Source organism: Anas platyrhynchos, chromosome 1 (assembly GCF_047663525.1).
Source record: "Anas platyrhynchos isolate ZD024472 breed Pekin duck chromosome 1, IASCAAS_PekinDuck_T2T, whole genome shotgun sequence".
Taxonomy (NCBI): domain Eukaryota; kingdom Metazoa; phylum Chordata; class Aves; order Anseriformes; family Anatidae; genus Anas; species Anas platyrhynchos.
In genome coordinates, this window is record NC_092587.1 from 181,851,111 (window position 1) to 181,869,618 (window position 18,508).

At 43.0% G+C, this 18,508-nt stretch overlaps 2 protein-coding genes across 3 annotated transcripts in view; one reads left to right on the forward strand and one right to left on the reverse strand.

Moving 5' to 3' along the window:
- The window catches only part of SMAD9 (SMAD family member 9), a 42,400-nt gene extending 35,156 nt beyond the window's left edge, over positions 1–7,244 (forward strand). For both annotated transcript variants that reach the window (XM_027470553.3, XM_027470548.3), the window contains exon 7: positions 556–7,244. In XM_027470553.3, coding sequence (XP_027326354.1) covers positions 556–699 — 144 coding nt within the window. In that variant the 3' untranslated portion in view covers positions 700–7,244. The remainder of the gene's footprint in view (positions 1–555) is intronic.
- A 3,204-nt stretch (positions 7,245–10,448) lies between these two features.
- Positions 10,449–17,299, reverse strand: RFXAP (regulatory factor X associated protein). The gene is made up of 3 exons (XM_038174428.2): positions 16,580–17,299; positions 15,036–15,143; positions 10,449–11,965 (listed from the first exon to the last, which is right to left on the reverse strand). Exons 1-3 carry the CDS (start codon positions 17,282–17,284, stop codon positions 11,855–11,857), a joined length of 924 nt encoding a protein of 307 aa, XP_038030356.1. The 5' UTR covers positions 17,285–17,299; the 3' UTR covers positions 10,449–11,854.
- Between the last annotated feature and the right edge of the window lie 1,209 nt (positions 17,300–18,508).

Sequence of the window (18,508 nt, forward strand, 5' to 3'; positions counted from 1 at the left end):
AAAGGAGGTAGGAGGAACCTTGCTGGAAGCTTCCATAGGCTCAGACAAATACCTAGAACTGTAAGAGTCTCAGACTGGTGGGATGCATCTCTGCTGATAAATGAGGCAGTGCCTGGGATCGTTACCAGTTCCTGCTAAAGTGTTATGACAGGGCCTGGTCTGTGTTTTGTCTGTGCCAGACAGCAGCCTGGCAGATTTTTGTGGGCATGTCTCTGGAGTGCAAGCAGCAGGGACCATTCCCTACAGGCAATCTGCAGGCAGCCGAGCTCAGAACCAGGCCAGTCTGTGCCGGTTGGTCTCAGCACCTGCAAGTGTTGCGAAGCACTTCTAATCCAATAGTATAAAGATCCTGAGAACCAATGGTAATAACCTTAAAAAGGCAAAGTTTTCAGAGAAAATTATCCCCAGGACAAAGCATTATATCCCGGTGACTGGGGTGATGGGCTACCTGCAGTTGTCTTAGACCGACAACTTAGACTGACAGCACTGGATTTGTGATTTAATGTTGTATTTTTTTTTAAGGTCTCACTTTGTGGTCCTTTGATGCTTTTGTAGGGCTGGGGAGCAGAGTATCACCGCCAAGATGTTACAAGCACACCCTGCTGGATTGAGATCCACCTGCATGGACCATTGCAATGGCTGGATAAGGTGCTGACACAGATGGGCTCACCTCATAACCCCATCTCCTCAGTCTCTTAGGAATCATCTCTACAAGTCCCTTAGGATGGATGCTATTGCAGGCAGTGGCTTATAGGATTTCCGGTGAACAGAAGCTTCTATATGTAGATGTATGTAGATGTAAATATTCCTATACATAGTCTACTCTCCTATTTTTTTTTTTCATGATATGTTTTGTGGTTTCTAGTTACTCTGATGCCAGTACAATAAGTTTAGAAATTCAGGTATAGCGTATCTGTTCTCTAGTACAAAATAAGCCAAATTCCTGCAAAAGTGTCGAGCAGTTTCTGTGAGCATCTTCATTCCCCAGCCAAGCCAGTAAATGGTGCGAATTCTCAGCACTTTCACGTGGATTCAGAAACCTGGCTGTAGCTGTTCCTAGTAGGTGAAATTCACCCCTCTGCAGGCAACCAAAGTCAGATCTCGGCACCATTTATCTCCATCGTACATCCTAATTTCAGGTCTGAAAGAGGACCTTAAGTGGTGCACAGGACTTACACGTAGAGATGACTTTTTTCCAGTGAATTGAAGGACTAAACAGCAATCCCAGTCTGTCTCCCTACGGCAAAGTGTGATGGGACAGCAGATCCTGTGAGGAGCTGAGCCCCCTGTCTCCCCTAGGATTTGGCAGGAGGAGAGAGCCCTCGGGATGCCTTCAGCTCTGGAGCCTTATCAGAGCATTCTGGACACACCTGAGTAGCCTGATACTCTTAACACAGTAGTGTATGGTACTGCTGCACTGAAAAGTAACAAGCTCCTAAGAAAAAACAAAAAAAAAGAGAATTTGAAATATATGCCTAGAAGTTTAAAATCTAATTAACTTCCAGTACTTTTTTTGCAAAGTACATACATACTTGCATATGTATCCGGCATGTAAACTGAATCCTATCCATTATACAGTATTGATGTAGTTTGTTTTAAAGTTAGGACTAACTGTAGTTAGACTACTGTGCTGATATCAAGGGTACGTCTAAAAGGGACTTGAACTGTGATTCAGAAAAAGGAAATGAAGTGTGCATTGAAGAACTGAGTAATTCGTCTTGGGATGGTCTCTGCATTGGGAACAGGAAGCCCCACGCTCACAAGATGCACTGAGGAGGAGGCGTGAACCAGTCACATCTATTGCCTGTGCTGTGCCAGTCCTCGGGATCTGACCGAAACGCTTGGGTTTGACAGAGGGGGCTTCCCTGTCAGTCACTTCGTACATCCCCATGGATGGTTCCTCATCTTAGATACAGGCTTCATCAGCTGCAGCGGTTTTGCCTCGCCTGCAGGGAGTGGTGAGGCAGTGTAAGCCACGAACAAGCAAAGAGTGAGTCTATGTGCAAACCTTTTTTTTTTTTTTTTAAAAAAAAAGCTCCTTGTCTGTGGTCCTTCTGTAAGCAAGAAAAATTACTGTCCGTACTGTCACTCAGCCAGCCTTTCCAAATGTTCACTTGGTGGCCTTTTCTGAGGAGGCAGGTGAAACCCTACTGTCTTTTGGCGGTCCCTGTTACCTTGCTGAAAGGGTACAGGATTAGCTCCTTCTGGGCCACTGATTTTTATTTTTTTTTCTGTAAAGGTCAAAAAGATTGGTTACTCAAATCTCACTCTTCCTTAGAACATAGTATACTGAGAAAAAATGTTTTACAGAAAGTTTCTTTTCCTCTCACACAATACCTGGTGCTACGCATTTTACTGCAAGATTAGAAGAGGATGCCTGAAATCTTCAGGTCCATCGCATATGCAAACCAAGTAACATTCATTGGAAAGACTTTCTGTGTCTTTTAGATGCTATGTAATACCTGTTCTGAGGCAGTAATCATGAACAGAGCAGAAGAATGAGTAAAACAGAGGGGTTACTTCCTTTGAATGCACCATCAGCTGCCTCCAGCATTGGTAGGACACAGAAGGATAAGTGATCGTTAAGACTGAGCAGTATTGCCAAGTTTTATAGAAAATTTGTAAATGTGAAGAACCATATTTTGTCACCATTTGCCATCAGTAGTGTCAGTGTGGAATAGGAAAAGCTTTACAGTCTCCTGCAGCAATGAAATCCAGTAATACTGTTACACGGAAACTCCAGGCATGCCATTTACTACTTCACAGACTAAAGAAAGGTTTGGAAACAGACATTTTCCTCAGCTCTTGTCTTCAATCTCCCTGTACTGAGTTGTTGGTAACATTGTTTTCAGTGTTTATTACACCTTTTCTCCAGTAATTTCATTGTGCTTTTCATATTGCTCATCCCTTTGCTTACTTAGCAGCTAAGGGCAAATTAAAAATCACTTCTGTCTTCTAGCTCTGCCCTTTATCCTAAATTCATCCTTGCCTTTTAGGCTGAAACCTCCTTCCCTCCTAATATATAGGGAAGCCTATGGGTTGCTTTTAGACATCCCCAGCACTGTCATCTTCCTCCCAGAGAGCAAAGGTGGCCTTGCTAAGGTGCGCCTGCTCTTGAACATCTCCATTTTCCATTTTCCTGTGATTCTGTAGAAGAAAAATTATGGTTAGTCAGTGGAGAGAAGCAGGTTTTTCTGAGGCATCATTTGTTTTATCATAAGGTGCTTTAGGTTGGTCAAATACACCGCACCCTGAGTATGATTTTGTCTGCCCACTGCGTGTAAGGGGAACACATGGTCACAAAATGTGGGCAAGCAGGAGAGGTGGGCCCCTGGGGAGGTGAAACAACTCACAGCCTGGCAGTGATGCTTGCTTAGTAAATGTCTGTGTTTTTAAATGGAAGTTGGTAAATTCTGAGCAGCTTTTCCTTGCCTGTATTTCTACTCTTTTCTCTAATCCTCATGCAGATATAGCCCTTCTGGCTTCACTGCAACCCACACGTGCATCTCATTAAAGGCAGTCACCTAAATATTTCCCTCACTCGTAAGGAAAGGAACAAGCATTTCTGGAGCGTGGTTCTTCTGTCCTACTTGAAATGTCTACATTAGGACGAGATGAATCATGTAACTCTGCTGAAAGTTGGATCAAAGCACTGATTCTGGGCAATCAAAGCCAACATCCACCTCAGAACCATTAGCCTTTGGGCAAGCTGTTATCACTTTGTGAATGATTTCTGATTTTGGTGGCCTCTAGAGGCTTAGTCCTGACCAGGCTAGCCCCACTGCACGAGCTGCTGTGCAAACAGAGCATCTGATAGCTCCATCCCAGGAGAAGGGAAGAGCTCACCATGGGGGAGAAGTAGGAGCAGTGGATGAGGCAAACAAGTAAATAGAAAGATGATCTGCCTAGATGCAGTGATAAAAAATAAGGCTACTAAACCATGTATTTCCCTTCCTTTTTGATCAAATTCTCTCTTAGAGTCCTCTCTTGTATATGAATTAAGATCAATTAAAAATTTGTTTTTCTTATAATTTACAGCTAGGCAACTTTGTATCTCGCTGTAACAAGACCCAAATATCTCCTTTTGGAAGGAAATATTTCCTGCTGAAAGATCTTCATGAACCTATCAACCTATATTCAATTTAAAGCCTTTAAATGCACTCATTAATAGTTTTGAGATGGACTTCCTCAGAGATTTAAAACCACTTACAGGGAGACTGCTTAGTTGAAGGCAGCTTTTTTCAAATGTTTTTGCAAGCCATCAACAATCCAAACCCTCTTGAAGGTTTCTGTGGATAAATACCATGCATCAGCAGGCAGCGGTGGGAGTTTGGGTGGTGGCATAAAGCACATCCATCATGGTACCAGACCACTGGTTTTCCTACTGAGTAGTTGAGAGATTACTGCTTAATTGCTGCCAGTTCTCCAGGAGCACCAGTATTAATGTGCCATTTGCCTCCAGAGGTGACCAAAGCGGCTATGGCACGCTGCATGAAGCCATTCAGTGCCGCTGTTGCTGACTGCTCAGGCCCATGACCTTGCCCTGTAACAGGAGATCAGGTACGTTGGAGCAATGGCTGCAGCATTCAGAGGTGCAGCACATGCTTTTTCTCCCCGTCAAACCCTTCCTTGCAGACAACCCAGCTGGCTATGCCTGATGGTGATTTCACCCATAGCACATCCAGGCAGCCCCCGTGCTTTGAAGGCTACACTGAGTTGACTTTTCACAAGGGCTCTGCTGTGTGCTTGCTGGTATTCCTGTAAAGCCACAAGCATCTTCACTCCTCATCAGTATTTCGTGTTTTGCTATGCTCGGTCTGTGTTAGCAACAAGAAAGGGAACTGTGGCCCCGAGTAACATCAGCTGGAGTCAAAGAAATTCCTTCCATGTCTCCAGCAAGTGCTGTGCCAAGCCTTTCAACGCCCTGAGCAGCCTCTTAAGTGGTCCCTGCTCTGAGCAGGGCATCGGAGTAGATGCCCTGCAGAGATCCCTTCCCGTTTACATTGCTCTGTGGTTCTGTGCAGACACCCAGTGCTAGCGGGCTGCCATAGGCAGGAGCTCTGCTAGCAGAGACGGTGTCAGGATGAAGCATGTTTATTTATCCTCCGCTATTTTTTCACAAGTTCAGTGCAGGACAGAGTTGCTAGGTATTCATGTTCCCTCAGTATAAAATCTGCCCTGGAAACACCTCTCACTGTAAACATCATCTCCACTGCACAACTCTTAAAATGGAGCAAATCAGCCATTTGTGTCTAACTTTATCTCATCTGCCCTTGGTCTTCCTCACAAACCTACTGAACACAGCATGCCACGTGTGCTCTCCAAGCCAAAGGTGAGTTCATTGCTCTGGAGAAGCCAGAAGTTACTCGACCATCCGAACCCAAGCCCCTCTAGGTCAGTGTGCTTCCCTGAGAGCATGTAAGAGGTTAGGTCACCACCCGCTGAAAAAATGACTGATGGTAGAGTTGGTCCCATCTTGCAGTAGGGAGAGAGATTATGCGAGGCTTTAGATCTGGGAACAGAACACTTCTCAGCCTGGAGACTTCACTGCAGCCACTGAGAGGGCTTCTTCTTGGTGCAGCTCAGGGAGTACCTTTCTGCAAGGCACAGAAAGCCTGAGTGGGCATTTAGTCTTTGTTCAGTGAACAGAAATCGCTTAGTGTCTCTAGTGCAGACTCCTCTGCATGTGCACCAGCACAGGACTTTAGCTTGTACAGATCACCAACTCTCAGGAGCTCCAGAGTGGCCAGGAGTGACCAAGTTCCTGTTCCCTGTTTACCTCAGGGCTTTCCAAACAGCTTGCCTGGGGCACCTTATGTTACATTGCCATATTGATGCCACATTTACCTGCCAAGGAGGCGAGATGTCTGAGAGTCCCGTCAGGAGGATGCTTCCACTTGTACCCAAGCCATGCTTGCAAACTTGGTGCCTGTACAGCTGATGAATCTAAGTTGCAGGCCACGTCTCTTATGCAAGGTAGACATAACCACTAAGTCCTCCAGAGTCAGCTACTCTTCCATTATAGCCAATGTGAACATTTGCAGCTATTTGTGAACGGTTTTTAGATCTTCAGTCATAGTGTTTTTATTATCCATGGATGCTGCTATTTTATATTCCGTGTTAGTCTTCAAATAATATTGCGTATGAATAGCATAGGAAGAACTAGACCAACCAGTTAATAATTTTAAATACAGACCTCATCAGCAAAGAAAAGCTAGAAAAAAAGTTGGTAAAGTCTGACCCCTTGCACTTTCACTGTAGTGAGCACATCATCTGTTTCAAAGTGATTTTTTGATGCTGAAGTGTGTTACATCTTTCTAATTCACCGTTATGTCCATGAGATGCTTTGCAAACAGGAGAGCAAGGGAACAAATGTAACGACAAGCAGAGATGATGCACCTCTAGATACATTTTTTTCACTTATTCAAGTAATTGGAGTTCATTTTAATTATTTATAATACTAAGTACGAGTTAAATGTACCACGGTGTATTTTCTACAAGCAATTCAGTGTTAGCAATTTAATCCCTCATTTCAGTATCGCCTCTGCCATTCAAATTGGGCTGAGAAGTGGGACAAGAAAAACAAAGAAACAGGCCTTTTTGGGTGGATCGATGAAGCCATAATCTTGCAAGGATGTATGCAACCAAGGGGCCATAATGGTGGATTTGAGCAAGGTCTGTTTTCTTCGTGTTAAATACTAGCTATCACAGTCTGGTGCAAAAAAGGGAAACGTGAAACAAAGATTTAATGGTACCACTTCTGCCTACGAACAATTCTGCCCACGAACAATTCTGCCCTCTCTCTTTTCCATCGCAGTCAAGGCAAAACTTCTTCACCACTTGGAAGAAGACAGTAAGTAGTATTCACAGTTAGTGATACTCTGTACAACAGTGTGGATCACTGTGTAAATATGCTAGCTGGACTCTTGCCTCTTGAGAACAAAAAATCTGAGACACACTTTCAGGAGTCTGCAAGATCAGGGCAGCTCAGAGCCCTCTGATCAGCCCCAGAGTACTCTGCCCTGGCATATCAAGAATACAACTGCTAATCAAGTGGATGATTTCACCAGTATTCCTACTGCTGCGTCTGCTTTGAGGCATCCTGAAGTCAACATATTTAGCCTGATGTTTGAACAGTACACTTTTTAACACACTCCATTTTCTTTGGCTGGAACTATTCTATTGTAAAAGGGATTATTCACGTCTTGTGTTTTACTGTTAATAAAGTATTTCTGATTTAAGAACTCCTTCTCTTGTTCCCTCCTTTTTTCCTCCTTTTTGAAAGAGATTGGCCTCAGCAGTTTGATGACCAGTAACTTTTGAAAACAGAGCTTTTAGAAAGCCTTTATTCATGTAAGTATGTCTTATGAAAGAGGATGAGAATGGGGTGCTAAACACTACAAAATAGATTGAAAATTAATATGGCATAAAATCTGCCTGTTACAGTAATAACACGCATACCTCATTAATTTTCCAGTGGTAGATGTGAAGATGCAAGAGGGTGGTTCTGCTTACTTTCAGATGAACCCACCCAGACCCTGGCAGGCATTTAATGAGTAGTAGTGATGCTGCCATGTGACAGAAGCTCTAGCTGTGGGCCAGTAGATCTGCATTACTGGAAGGACAGATTTGTAGTAGTGCAGGTCAAGAATCACTTAAGGAAAAAGGTAGGTAGAGTAAGAACGTACGGTTCTTGGTTATAAAAGTCAGGATTTTTCCTTCCTTAAACTCAGAATTTGGGTTCTACAATAGAAGCGTGGGAGTTGGATAGGTAATGGTCTTGGAGCCACGCAGAGACTGCAAGGGTAGCACACCCCCTGAGAGCCCCCTCTGACACTACCTGAACAGGACAGCCCTGTTATCAGCACAGCTGATGTCTACACCAGGCTGTGAGGCACTGGTATCACATCATTGCAAGTGCAGGACAGCTGAGATGCACATCTCTATGCAGATCTTCAGCATGTTTCATTTGTCCTGAGGTAACTCATTCAGCATTGTCTTAACACTCCCTGCGTCCCTTTTCCACCCCAATGTCTATGCACATCAGCTTCAAGTTTGCCTTGAAGCTAACTTCAGAGTTCTTGAGACATTTAGGTTAGCGTATGAGAAGCAACTGAAATAGAAGCTCTTAAATGCGTCAAAGGAACCTGCCCAATGAAAACATTTAGATAAAACATAGTTCCTAGAATTAGCAGCTCTAAATAATTGTTTCTAAAACAGTTACATATTTCTGCAAATAACAATGCATCCCAGGCAAGATCTAGGGGCTGCCTGGTGGATTCACTGCTGAGTTGCTGGAGAGACTCATCGCATGTGCCTGCATGTTCCAGCAACCCTGTTCAGTGCGAGCTGCTGTGGAGGACTGAGGACCCATTTGTGCTGTACAAGCCTGGGTGAGTGCTATGTGACTATTTGGGTGCTGGTACGTGCATTGTCTTTTGAGCTGTCTGGCCAACACATGCTAGTTTTATGTGTGTGGGTCCATCTGTCTGTTAGAAATATGTGCTACGTCTCAGCTATGGCTGAACCTGAGAACACAGACCAGAGGCAGACTCACATCTACCAGGCTGCAATAGGAAGGTCCCCCGGGTCTCAAGATCTGCTGAATTTGGCTGTCTTCTAAGAAATACATGGTCTGCCACAAAACTGATTTTCTCTTCCACACTGTATTTCCGTTCCTGGTGAAAACGGCCTGCTGTTCAGTGGGGCAGGATACCTAGTGAAAGGACACAGAGGCCAAAGTACCTAGTGCTTCTTGTCTCTGGGTTTTCTCTGATAAGGCTTGTCCTCTCCACTCCCAATACCTCAAGCCTGCTAGCAGCATCCAAGAGTGAAGCAGTAACCAAACGGGAGGAAGACACAGCTAGGAACTGCTTATGCCACTCAGGACAAGTACAAGTCCTTGAGACCAGATGGGATGCAGTCACAGGTGCTGTAGGATCTGGACAGTATCACTGCATGGCCTCACTCAACCATTTCTGAAAGGTCATGGTGACCAGAGGAGGTTCCTTATCTCTAGAAAAAGATTACACCTGTCCTCAATGATGGAAGGAAGAGAATCTAGAAAACTACACGCTGCTGTCTCATCTCAATTCCTGGAAAGGCTACGAGGCAAATCCTCCTCTAAGCCATTTCCAAGCCCATACAGGATGAGAGAGGGTCTAGGAACAGCCAGCAACAAACTACCATAGGCAAGTGACAGCCAACCAACCTGGATGCCTTCCACAACACAATGCCTGGCTCCATGGACAAGAGAGGAGCAAACAATGTTTACTTTGACTTTTGCAAGGTCTTTGACTTGACATCCTGGAATATCCATATACCCAAACTCGTGATGCATGGACTGGATAAATGGATGCTGAAGGGAGTTAAATTCACAGACAATTTTCTGTTTAAAAACCTCCAGGGTGATCAAACACCACAGAGAGGCTACAAAATTTCTGCCCTTGGACATGTTCAAAACTCGGCTGGGGACCCATTTCCAGAGGGCAGTTGAACTACAGTCCACTGGAGGTCCTTTCCAACCCATATAATTCTACAGTGAGACTAATAGAAACTACACATTTCACAGTGACTCATACCTTGCTGGTGAACTTTACCTTTCATTCCAGGGACTCGTATTAGAAACCTAAAAATATGCAAAAAAAAAAAAAAAAAAAAAAAAAAAAAACAACTTACACCTCAGATGTCACTTCAAATCAGGCCATTAATATTTTGTTGCAGAAGAACAATTATGCTCTCTTCAGCAAAAGCCTGACATCAGTACAGCACATCTTTCTGTCTGCTAAAGGAAGCACATTTTCTAGAAACACAAAGAATGTGTTTTCCTATTTTGTTAGTGAAAATCAAACCTTCATCATTTTTCCAAGTAGTTGTTAAGAAATGTATCAGAGAAAAAGTGTAAAAAGTAGAAAAAATAACTTGAGTACAATTAGACAAAAAAAAATACAGGTAAGGACTCCAAATATTACAAATATCCTTGCAAAAGAAGAACTGAAACAAACTTCTTGAGAATTTAAAAATAACAAGCGTTATGTTAAAATAAGAACAGAAATCGGAAAGCTACAGAAGAAAAACAACTACCACTGAAACTGGTAAAGGCCAGACTGGGTACCTGGAATTGCTTCATTCTTTTCAAAACATTTAATCAGAGCTGTGTGCCTAAATGCTTTCATGAGCTGACCATCTGAAATAAAAACAAAATACTTCCTCCTTGACCATCTGAAATAAAAACAAAATACTTCCTCCTCTAACTTCAGCCCATTACGTTTTTGCATGTATTTTGATGTACTGAAAACAGTAATTTCATTTTGCTTGAAGCAAAAGTAACTTTCTATGTCATAAGAGTCTGGGAAAACAGAGGTTTTAATGTCACCTACCTAGAGCTTGTCATTTTAATATAGAAATAAACAACAAAGCAACATACAAATGGAACAGAACAAAAAAAATAGTTTTCTTTAAAAAAAAGACACAGATTTACTCAAACACTTACTGGTCCAGAGCTGTTGGTACAAATTTTTTAGATCTCTTTTAAAAAAAGAACAGCTTGCACAATACTAAATACAAGAAATCCCTACTGAACAATTTCTATACATACACAAAACACAGCTTACAAAATGTGTAACACTAACAAACACTCCTGAACAGATATTATTCAGCAGATCAAACAGCTGCAATATCCAAGTAGTACTTTAAGAAGCATCTCCACCATTCAGACAACCTCTGTTAGGAAATGTGGTTTAATACAAAACTCTGATTTAAAGACAAAATTTGGGATTCAACATTTACATAATACAGCATTTGGATTTTAACCAAATCAATTTTAAGTTCATCTGAATCAGCTGAAAACCTGAGAATTCCAGCACTTGAGCTGATTTGGTATCTGTTGTCTTGATCAAATAATTTTAACTATATTTTTTTGGAAGAGAATATGAAAAGGAAACAAATGCACAACTGCATTTTACATTTTGGATGCATTTGCTCTTAAAAACCTTAAGCATTTGAGTTAAAAGCTCCAGTCTTATTCACTCACAGATAAGAATATCGCTCATTTTACATAAGTTGTGATACATGATTTCATGTGTAACACGTTGGTCCTTAGAAATAACTACACAAAACAAGGTCCAACTCTCCACTGCATACGTTCCACCTCTAAATCTTCTTAAAAGTACTTTGCTGTTTCTCTGTTTTGGAGATTTTTAACACAAATTCCTTTACGTGCATTGTACAGAGAGTGAAGCATTTCAAACCTACGCAACTTGAAAATAATGAATATATGGCAGGAGGATCACTCAGCTTGGACTTTTCTGAGCCACTGCTGGACTTCTTGATGGCACGTTGTCTTTAGTGCAAGATTCTACTGGACATAAGCTTCTCATATCCCTGAGGAATTACTGTTAGGTCATGCCACGGGACTGGCTCAAAGGGGACTTTTTATTTCACAACTTCCATAGAAAGTAACCGACTTCCTTCAATGATTGTCATCAAAGAGTGACTTGTTTAACATTAAACTTTTACATAGAAAAATGTTAATTTAGTGGAAGACTTTGGTAGGAAAAGGGTGCACAGCTAAGTATTACTGATATAAACAAATTTTCACTTAAAAAAAAAACAAACATTACAATGATTTTTTATAAAGAATCAAAAAATAGACTCCTCCAGATTTGCTGACAAGTTTGCAGACACCCAAGCAGCTCAAAACCTCAAAAGTGCAAAGAAGAGACAAATAAAACACAGAACAGCAGCAACTTCTCACTTCCTTTTAACATGGAGATTCTCTATAATTAAATAAAATATACACATCCTAATCCTCCTTCAGCACCAGACTCATTTGCAGGTCACTGATCTGTTCTGATTACCCAGGTGCTCCTTGAAACTGCTGCTGCCGTTGCTCCAAAGCCTGTTGACTTAACAGCTGCTGTTGTTTCTGTAAGAACTGCACGACTTCTGGACTTCTCAGTAGGGACTGCAAGAAAGAGAAAGGGGACTTTAAGTAACTCAGATAATTTAAATTATCTGCCATAGTGATAAAATACAAAGCAAGCTCACGAAAAACATCTCAAAACCATTTCAGGACATCAGCTGGTAACCACAACCAGTGTTAATGCACATTCTAAAAGCAGATTCAGAACCTAAGGAACAAGTGATATTGCCCAAACCATACAAAACAGCAAACAATAGTAATCTACAGACACTGAGAACAACGTCAGCCTCAACTGAGCTTCAGTTTTGAGCCAAATTCCCAATTCCCTACTACAGACAGTACTTCTGAGCTACAATAAATATAAATTAAATATTGTAATTCTGTAGCAAAGCTAAACTTCACCGAGCATTCCGTAATTTTTCAACATTTCTCAAAAAAAGTAGTCCAGCCACAAGGAATGTATTAAAAAAAACAAACAACCTGCCTTCAGTCAGAAGACAGTTTTAGATACTCTTACATTGTATCACCTATCCTAGAATAGGAAAGCTAATTAGGAACAGATTAGACAAAAGCAACTGAAAACTTTCACTGTGCGGAGACAATGAAACCGCTTGTCACTGAACGTGAAATTTTAAGAATAAACTCCTTTTAAGGCAGATTAAATTAATGAGTAGAGTAGAATGAATGAGTAGAATGAGTGAATGAGTAGAAATTTGCCAAAATAGAAAGTGAAATGAGGAAAAAAAAAAAAAAAAGCCCAAGGATGCAGACTGACATTTGACAGTAGTATTGCATAAACTGGCCCAAACATCTGCAGTCTGCCATCCAATTTGAACTGTTCATTCTCATTCCTGCAAGGTGGCAGCACTACCATTTGTAAGGTCAAAATGGCAAATGAGGTGGAAAATGGGTCAAAAGTCGATGCAGAAAAAAAGTGATTTTTAGCTGAATTAATTCCCTAGACTGGTTGTTCATTGTGCAGTCACTTCACTACGGCAACCAAAGAGGTGCTGCAACTCTGCAATTCAGATTCACACTGAAAAGGACCTGCAGCTTCCAAGAAAGTGTCGGAACTTTGTGCCCTTAGGAAGCAATTCTGCATAGATTATTACTGAAAAAAAAAAAAAAAAAGTAAATGTTGCATACAGCTTCAACCTAGAGCCGAATAGGTCAGACTACAAACAACAAGCCATCTCACTGAACAGACACACAGCCGGCTTTTCTGCAGCTTACATTTGCTTCCTCAAGTCACTTCACTGCACAAGGTACTTCTCAGTAAGAATTCCTTTATTTACTGCTGTTTTATGACATTTTATCCTCCCTGACTGCTACAGCCTCTCAAGCCAGAGGCCGGCTCCTCTTTGAGCACCTTGTGGCTTCTCAGCCTCCCACCTGTGCTTTCTACCTCTCCATCCAGGGCAAGCTGCACATCCAGGCACAAAGGGGCTGCCAAAAAAGCTCAGCCTCTCCTGACAGAGATGAACACAACATGCAAGAAACTTAGGAGCAAGCACGAAGGACTTTGCTCTTCCAAATGATAAACTTGCGGGCAGCTACCACTGACATGCAGTAACTTTCAGATGCCCAACATAAGGTACAAGAAGCCTCAAATGTGAGAGGTCACAAGTGTTTTTTTCCTGGTCACCGCATGTCCTTTAGGCCTGGTGTTGTGCAGATACACGTAAAGCAAAGAATAAATAATAGAAGGAATAATGCTGACCAACTGAAGCTGAGTCACAGCAGAGAGAGGAGCATGAAACAGATCAAAGAGAATCTCAATCTCATTTCCCCAGAAAAATGTAAAGAAACCTTAATCCTCAAAGAGCCTTGACAGAACTCTGTTCACAAAGCTCTCAACATCTATTTATTCCAAGAGTTTTTGGTTGATATACCAGAAAAAAATGTTTCATTAATAAAAATCTGTAAAATTTCATTAAAAGCCACATGAATACAAACAGACAGGAAAGGGAACAACAATTTAGTAATCAGGGCATAACGAACAACACATGATGGTGAAAATAAAGTTCATAGTTCAACTGAAGAGCTACAGATACCCCCCTAAGTTTTAGAAATAACCATCAGATAGGTTCATCTGATATTCTCCAAATATTAAGAATTAATCCAAGAAAATAAGTCTGTACAGCTGTATACTTAAGACTTCTATGATGCTTCCTTACAGACTTCAAATTTGAGCCTGCTGGAGTTCAAGAAGCATTTGGACAAGGCTCTCAGAAACATGGTCTGATTTTTGGGTGGTCCTTTGGGGACTCAGGTGCTGGACTTGATTATCTTTGTAGGTCCCTTCCACCTTGGGATAATCTATGATTCTCTGAAACTTCTGAACAAGCACTACCACACTTTAATGGCAATTGTCAAATTGCTTTGCACAGATAACAGGGAGCAGGCAAACAATTCTACTAGTTTCTGGAGGAAGGAAATTGTAAAAAAAAAAAACACAAACAAAAACCAAACAACAACGAAGTAGAAAGCATTGCAATGAAGCATCCCAAGCAATGGTAAGGACTGCATTATTACTGTTCATTAGGCTTGGTTATTGCAATGTACTTAAAGGAGCAACAGAAGCAACACAAAACTTACAGCATAAGTCATTCATGCAGTCTACAAATAGCACACATAGTACTGTTTCCACTCAGTTTGTCTTACCAGCAAATATATATGCAATTTTAAGTGTGGTATCATAATAAGCCTACAACTTTTAAAACATATAGTGATTAAAGTTTACAGAAGACCTGAAGCCCATGCACTGTTCTGTCAGAAGCTTTACAGAAAAGTCCAGCTAGTGTGTTTAAAACATCTCAGTTATATTTTAAGTACTATTTACCCTAATGAAACAACTACACCTATTTAGTACTACCAAAATATTCAACTTTGGTTAACATGGCAACCACCAATAAACTCTGTCCCCTTTGTATTCTTCATGCAGAAGCAGAAACATACACGTACTCCTGAATTGCAGCATATTTCAAATCTACATGCACATACTGTGTATGATCACTGAACTGATATTCACCTTTCAGAAGGGCAACAGCTAAACATTGCTGCACTGCCTTTATTTATTTGAGTTCAAGACCTCCAAGAAAACAAAACTTACCAGTCTCTTTTTATTCAAGACTTGTTCTAGAAGAGTAGGTCTTGCTGGGCGATCTCCAATGGAGCCAGTTCTCTGTTTTGTAACAGAAACTGAACCTTCAACACAATCCTATTAAAGAAAAAAAAAAAAATAGAAAAGTGAGGCTGTAAAACCTGGTGTCATACACTTACTTTTTACCACCAGAGCAGGATTCTTTTAGAGTCCTAAAAGAATCTGCACTATTAATCTGCAGAGGAAAATAACAGCACTAGAACGGGTATGTATTTATGCAAGAATCAGCCTGTTTTCCTTCCCACATTATTTTCCTTATCCCATCACTCACAGTGAATGCAACTCCAGCAACACAGCTGAGTTAGCTTTCTAAATTGCAAACCTAACCAAGTTACCATGGCCAGCTAATGTCTTGAATTTATTTGATTGCATTTCTTAAGAGTAAACTAATTCAAAACACCTCAGTCTATAGTTTGCATAAGTGAATTATATTTAGCATTTGCAATCAGGTGGGAACGACAATGTTCTTCACTGCAAAATAGAACAGACCAGAATACTTGTACGAACTTGTCAAAGCCACAGGCAAGAGACAATAAGATCTGTATGCTTTTTGTTTGTATGTTTGTTCTGTTCCCTGTACAATCACCACTGGCGAATTACGCTGTCTTCTAAACAATGTAGCCCTGTGATTTTCTGTTAAGAAAACATTCATGTTTTGGAAAACTTCAATCATCATGCTAACCTTGTGTTTATGAAATTCACAGGTTACTGACACTCTGACTCAAGCTGTTTGCCAAGACCCCAAAACACACTATCAGCACTGCAAAAAGGCACACCCACTTTATCACTAACTATCCTGCTTTCTTCTGCAAGTTCAGGCCTTAATTTCGACTACTGCATGTTAGTTTCAACATTACTGAAATGGGAAAAGCAAGCCCTCTCTTTTCCAACACGCAGTCATCGCTACTTCATGTTATAGATCAAAACAACGCATCACTACATGTTAATACTGCAACTGTACCATAATATCCCCTTTTCTGAGCTATAGCAAGTATTTGTGTAGTCACATCATGAACTGACTATGCTGAATTATTAGGAAATGAGAGAGAGCAGGGGAAATCACACTAGTATGTAAACCTGGAGTTCACACACGTCTTTATGTTCAGTATTTTTGTTAGCTGCTCTGCAGTTAGATCAGCTCCCTGGTCATGATCACACAGCTCCACAGACAGCCATGCTGACACAAAAAGGCCACTTGTAGCAGGAGTGTCTGTGCCAGGTAAGCAGCTTTTTTTTTTTTTTCTTCTTCTGACAACCACTGTCCCACACTTGTCCCCTCAGGCACAAACGAGCCAGCGCCTTCAGAAGTAAAACCATTCTGGTCTCTTTTTAGGTGTGAATACAAAATCTTAAATGCTCTCTAACTCATTAGGGAAAACTATAATCAGAAGCAGCACTGCCTGGATTGAATCACAAACCAATAACCAGAACTATCAAAAAAGCTGAACCCCAACCCCAAGCCCCCCGGCGCACCCCCCCTCCCCGTGCCTCACCTCAGCCCGGGGGCCGCCCCCCGCCCCGCCACCGCCTCCTCCTCCTCCTCCTCCGCCGCCCCCCAGGGCCTGGTCGCTCTTCTTGCGCTTGTACTTGTCCTTGTACATCTTGTTGCGGTGCCGCTTGCACATCCAGGGCTTGCGCTGCTTCGCCACCTGCGTGGTGGTCTCGCTGCAGCCCTGGTAGGTGCAGCTCTTGCAGTCGCCGCCCGCCGCCGCCGCCGCCTCGCCGCTGGAGGAGGAGGAGGAGGAGGAGGAGGAGGCGGTGGCCGCCGCCGCTGCTGCCGCCGCCGCCGCCTCCTCGTCGTCCATCTCCTCCGGGCTGGCCGTGCTCTCGCCGCCCGCCGCCTCCTCCCCCGCCTCAGCCTCGCCGGGCCCCAGCTCGTAGAACAACATGAGGCCGCCCGCACCGGGGGCAGGCTGCGGCGGCAGCACCCCCCCTCCAGCCGCCGCCGCCGCCGCCTCCTCCTCGCCGCCGCACGGCTGCATCACGAGCAGCGCCAGCTGCGGCGGCGAGGAGGAGGCGGAGGAGGAGGAGGCGGAGGAGGAAGGGGGAGCGGCGGCGGGGCTGGCCCGCAGGGCGCCGGTCACCGGGCAGCGAGGCCGCCGCGAGCAGCAGCAGCCGCCGCCGCCGCCGCCCCGCGGTCGCCGCGCAGGCGTGGCCGGGCCGCGCAGGCGCCCCGGTGGGCAGGCGGTGGGCGCCATCTTGTCGTGGGGTGGGGAAGGCGGCCTGGCCCCGCAGGGGGTTTTCTAGGTTCTGAGGGGGAAGAGTGCCCAACTAGGCTGCTGTCGTGTGACATATGTGGTGGTAGATGTCTGGACCCGTCCTGTCCTGACACATATACCGTCCCTATGCTAGCCATCTATCCGTGCCACCAGTGAGAGTGGGACCCAAGGGTGCCGTTTGCATCCCCTCCTGCTCAGCCTCCTTATGACCACCGATCTGTTGCATTTGTATCTTTCATCTCCCTGCTACTTGCCCTTTCGTTCATTGTTTCAGGTATTCACTCTCACCTTTGCTCACTTTAACAGGACACCTTGGATGCATTTTGCCTATTAAAGGGTTCATCCGAGCAGCATTGTTCACCCAATTTGTCCCATTACAAATATGTTCCTCCTAAGTAAACACCTTTATTCTGCCATGTAAATTAATCCTGTGTCCATAATCTCAGCCATCATTTAATTCCTCAATCCATACTTTTTTTTTTTTTTTTTCTCTGAAAAATTCTGCATTTTATTCCAGCAAAAAAGAACTCATAACTATTGTGCCTACCTTCCGTTTTCCTTCTGCTTCATCCATCTGTATCACAGGCACTGAATTTTCCCAACTCCCACCGACAGGTTACACTAACCGTCTCCGTGACCATCTGCTGTTGGCTCCCCCTTCATTTTTCTTACCTCCTTTCCCCATGAGTTCAGCCTTTCTTGTTGTATGGGTAGGTTCATCCCATATTAAAGAAACAGTGCTGACCCTGTTTGTTCTCTGGTAATTACCACAGATTCCCTCTCTTGTCATTAAGGTAAATGATTGTGCTGTTTACAGTTGTAGCCATTCACTTTCACCCTTGACCATGCCTAGTACAGTTCTCCCTCATTTATCAAAATAGCTAATCACATGGTATAGTCCCAGACAATGAACTGAGTACTTTATCCTTGTCACCTTTGACCCACCTCACCTTTAAAATTAGCGAAATAATTCCTTGCCTTAGTGCTGTTTAAACTAAAATTACAGACTATTTCTTTTTTTTGGCAGTGGAGAATCTCCCGACATCTGCCTCTGTTTCTGTTTCATCCCTGATGCAGACAAAGAGGACTCACCAGAGCCTCTCTTTAGGACTTGCATTTGTGCTGGTAGTGAAGCATGTAAAAATCACATGTAGTCTTGTTATCCTGCCTCTTACCTCTTTAAACGGTGAGCTCCTTGGAGCA

Bases quoted from the DNA above. Each gene is read 5' to 3' on its own strand.
- RFXAP (XM_038174428.2), bottom strand. From the start codon at position 17,284: ATGGCGCCCACCGCCTGCCCACCGGGGCGCCTGCGCGGCCCGGCCACG. The intron at 15,144-16,579 runs GTGAGGCACGGG...TTTCTTTAATAG, and splicing joins GGGGCGGCCCCCGGGCTGAG to GATTGTGTTGAAGGTTCAGT. The intron at 11,966-15,035 runs GTAAGTTTTGTT...TCTTTCTTGCAG, and splicing joins TCTTGAATAAAAAGAGACTG to TCCCTACTGAGAAGTCCAGA.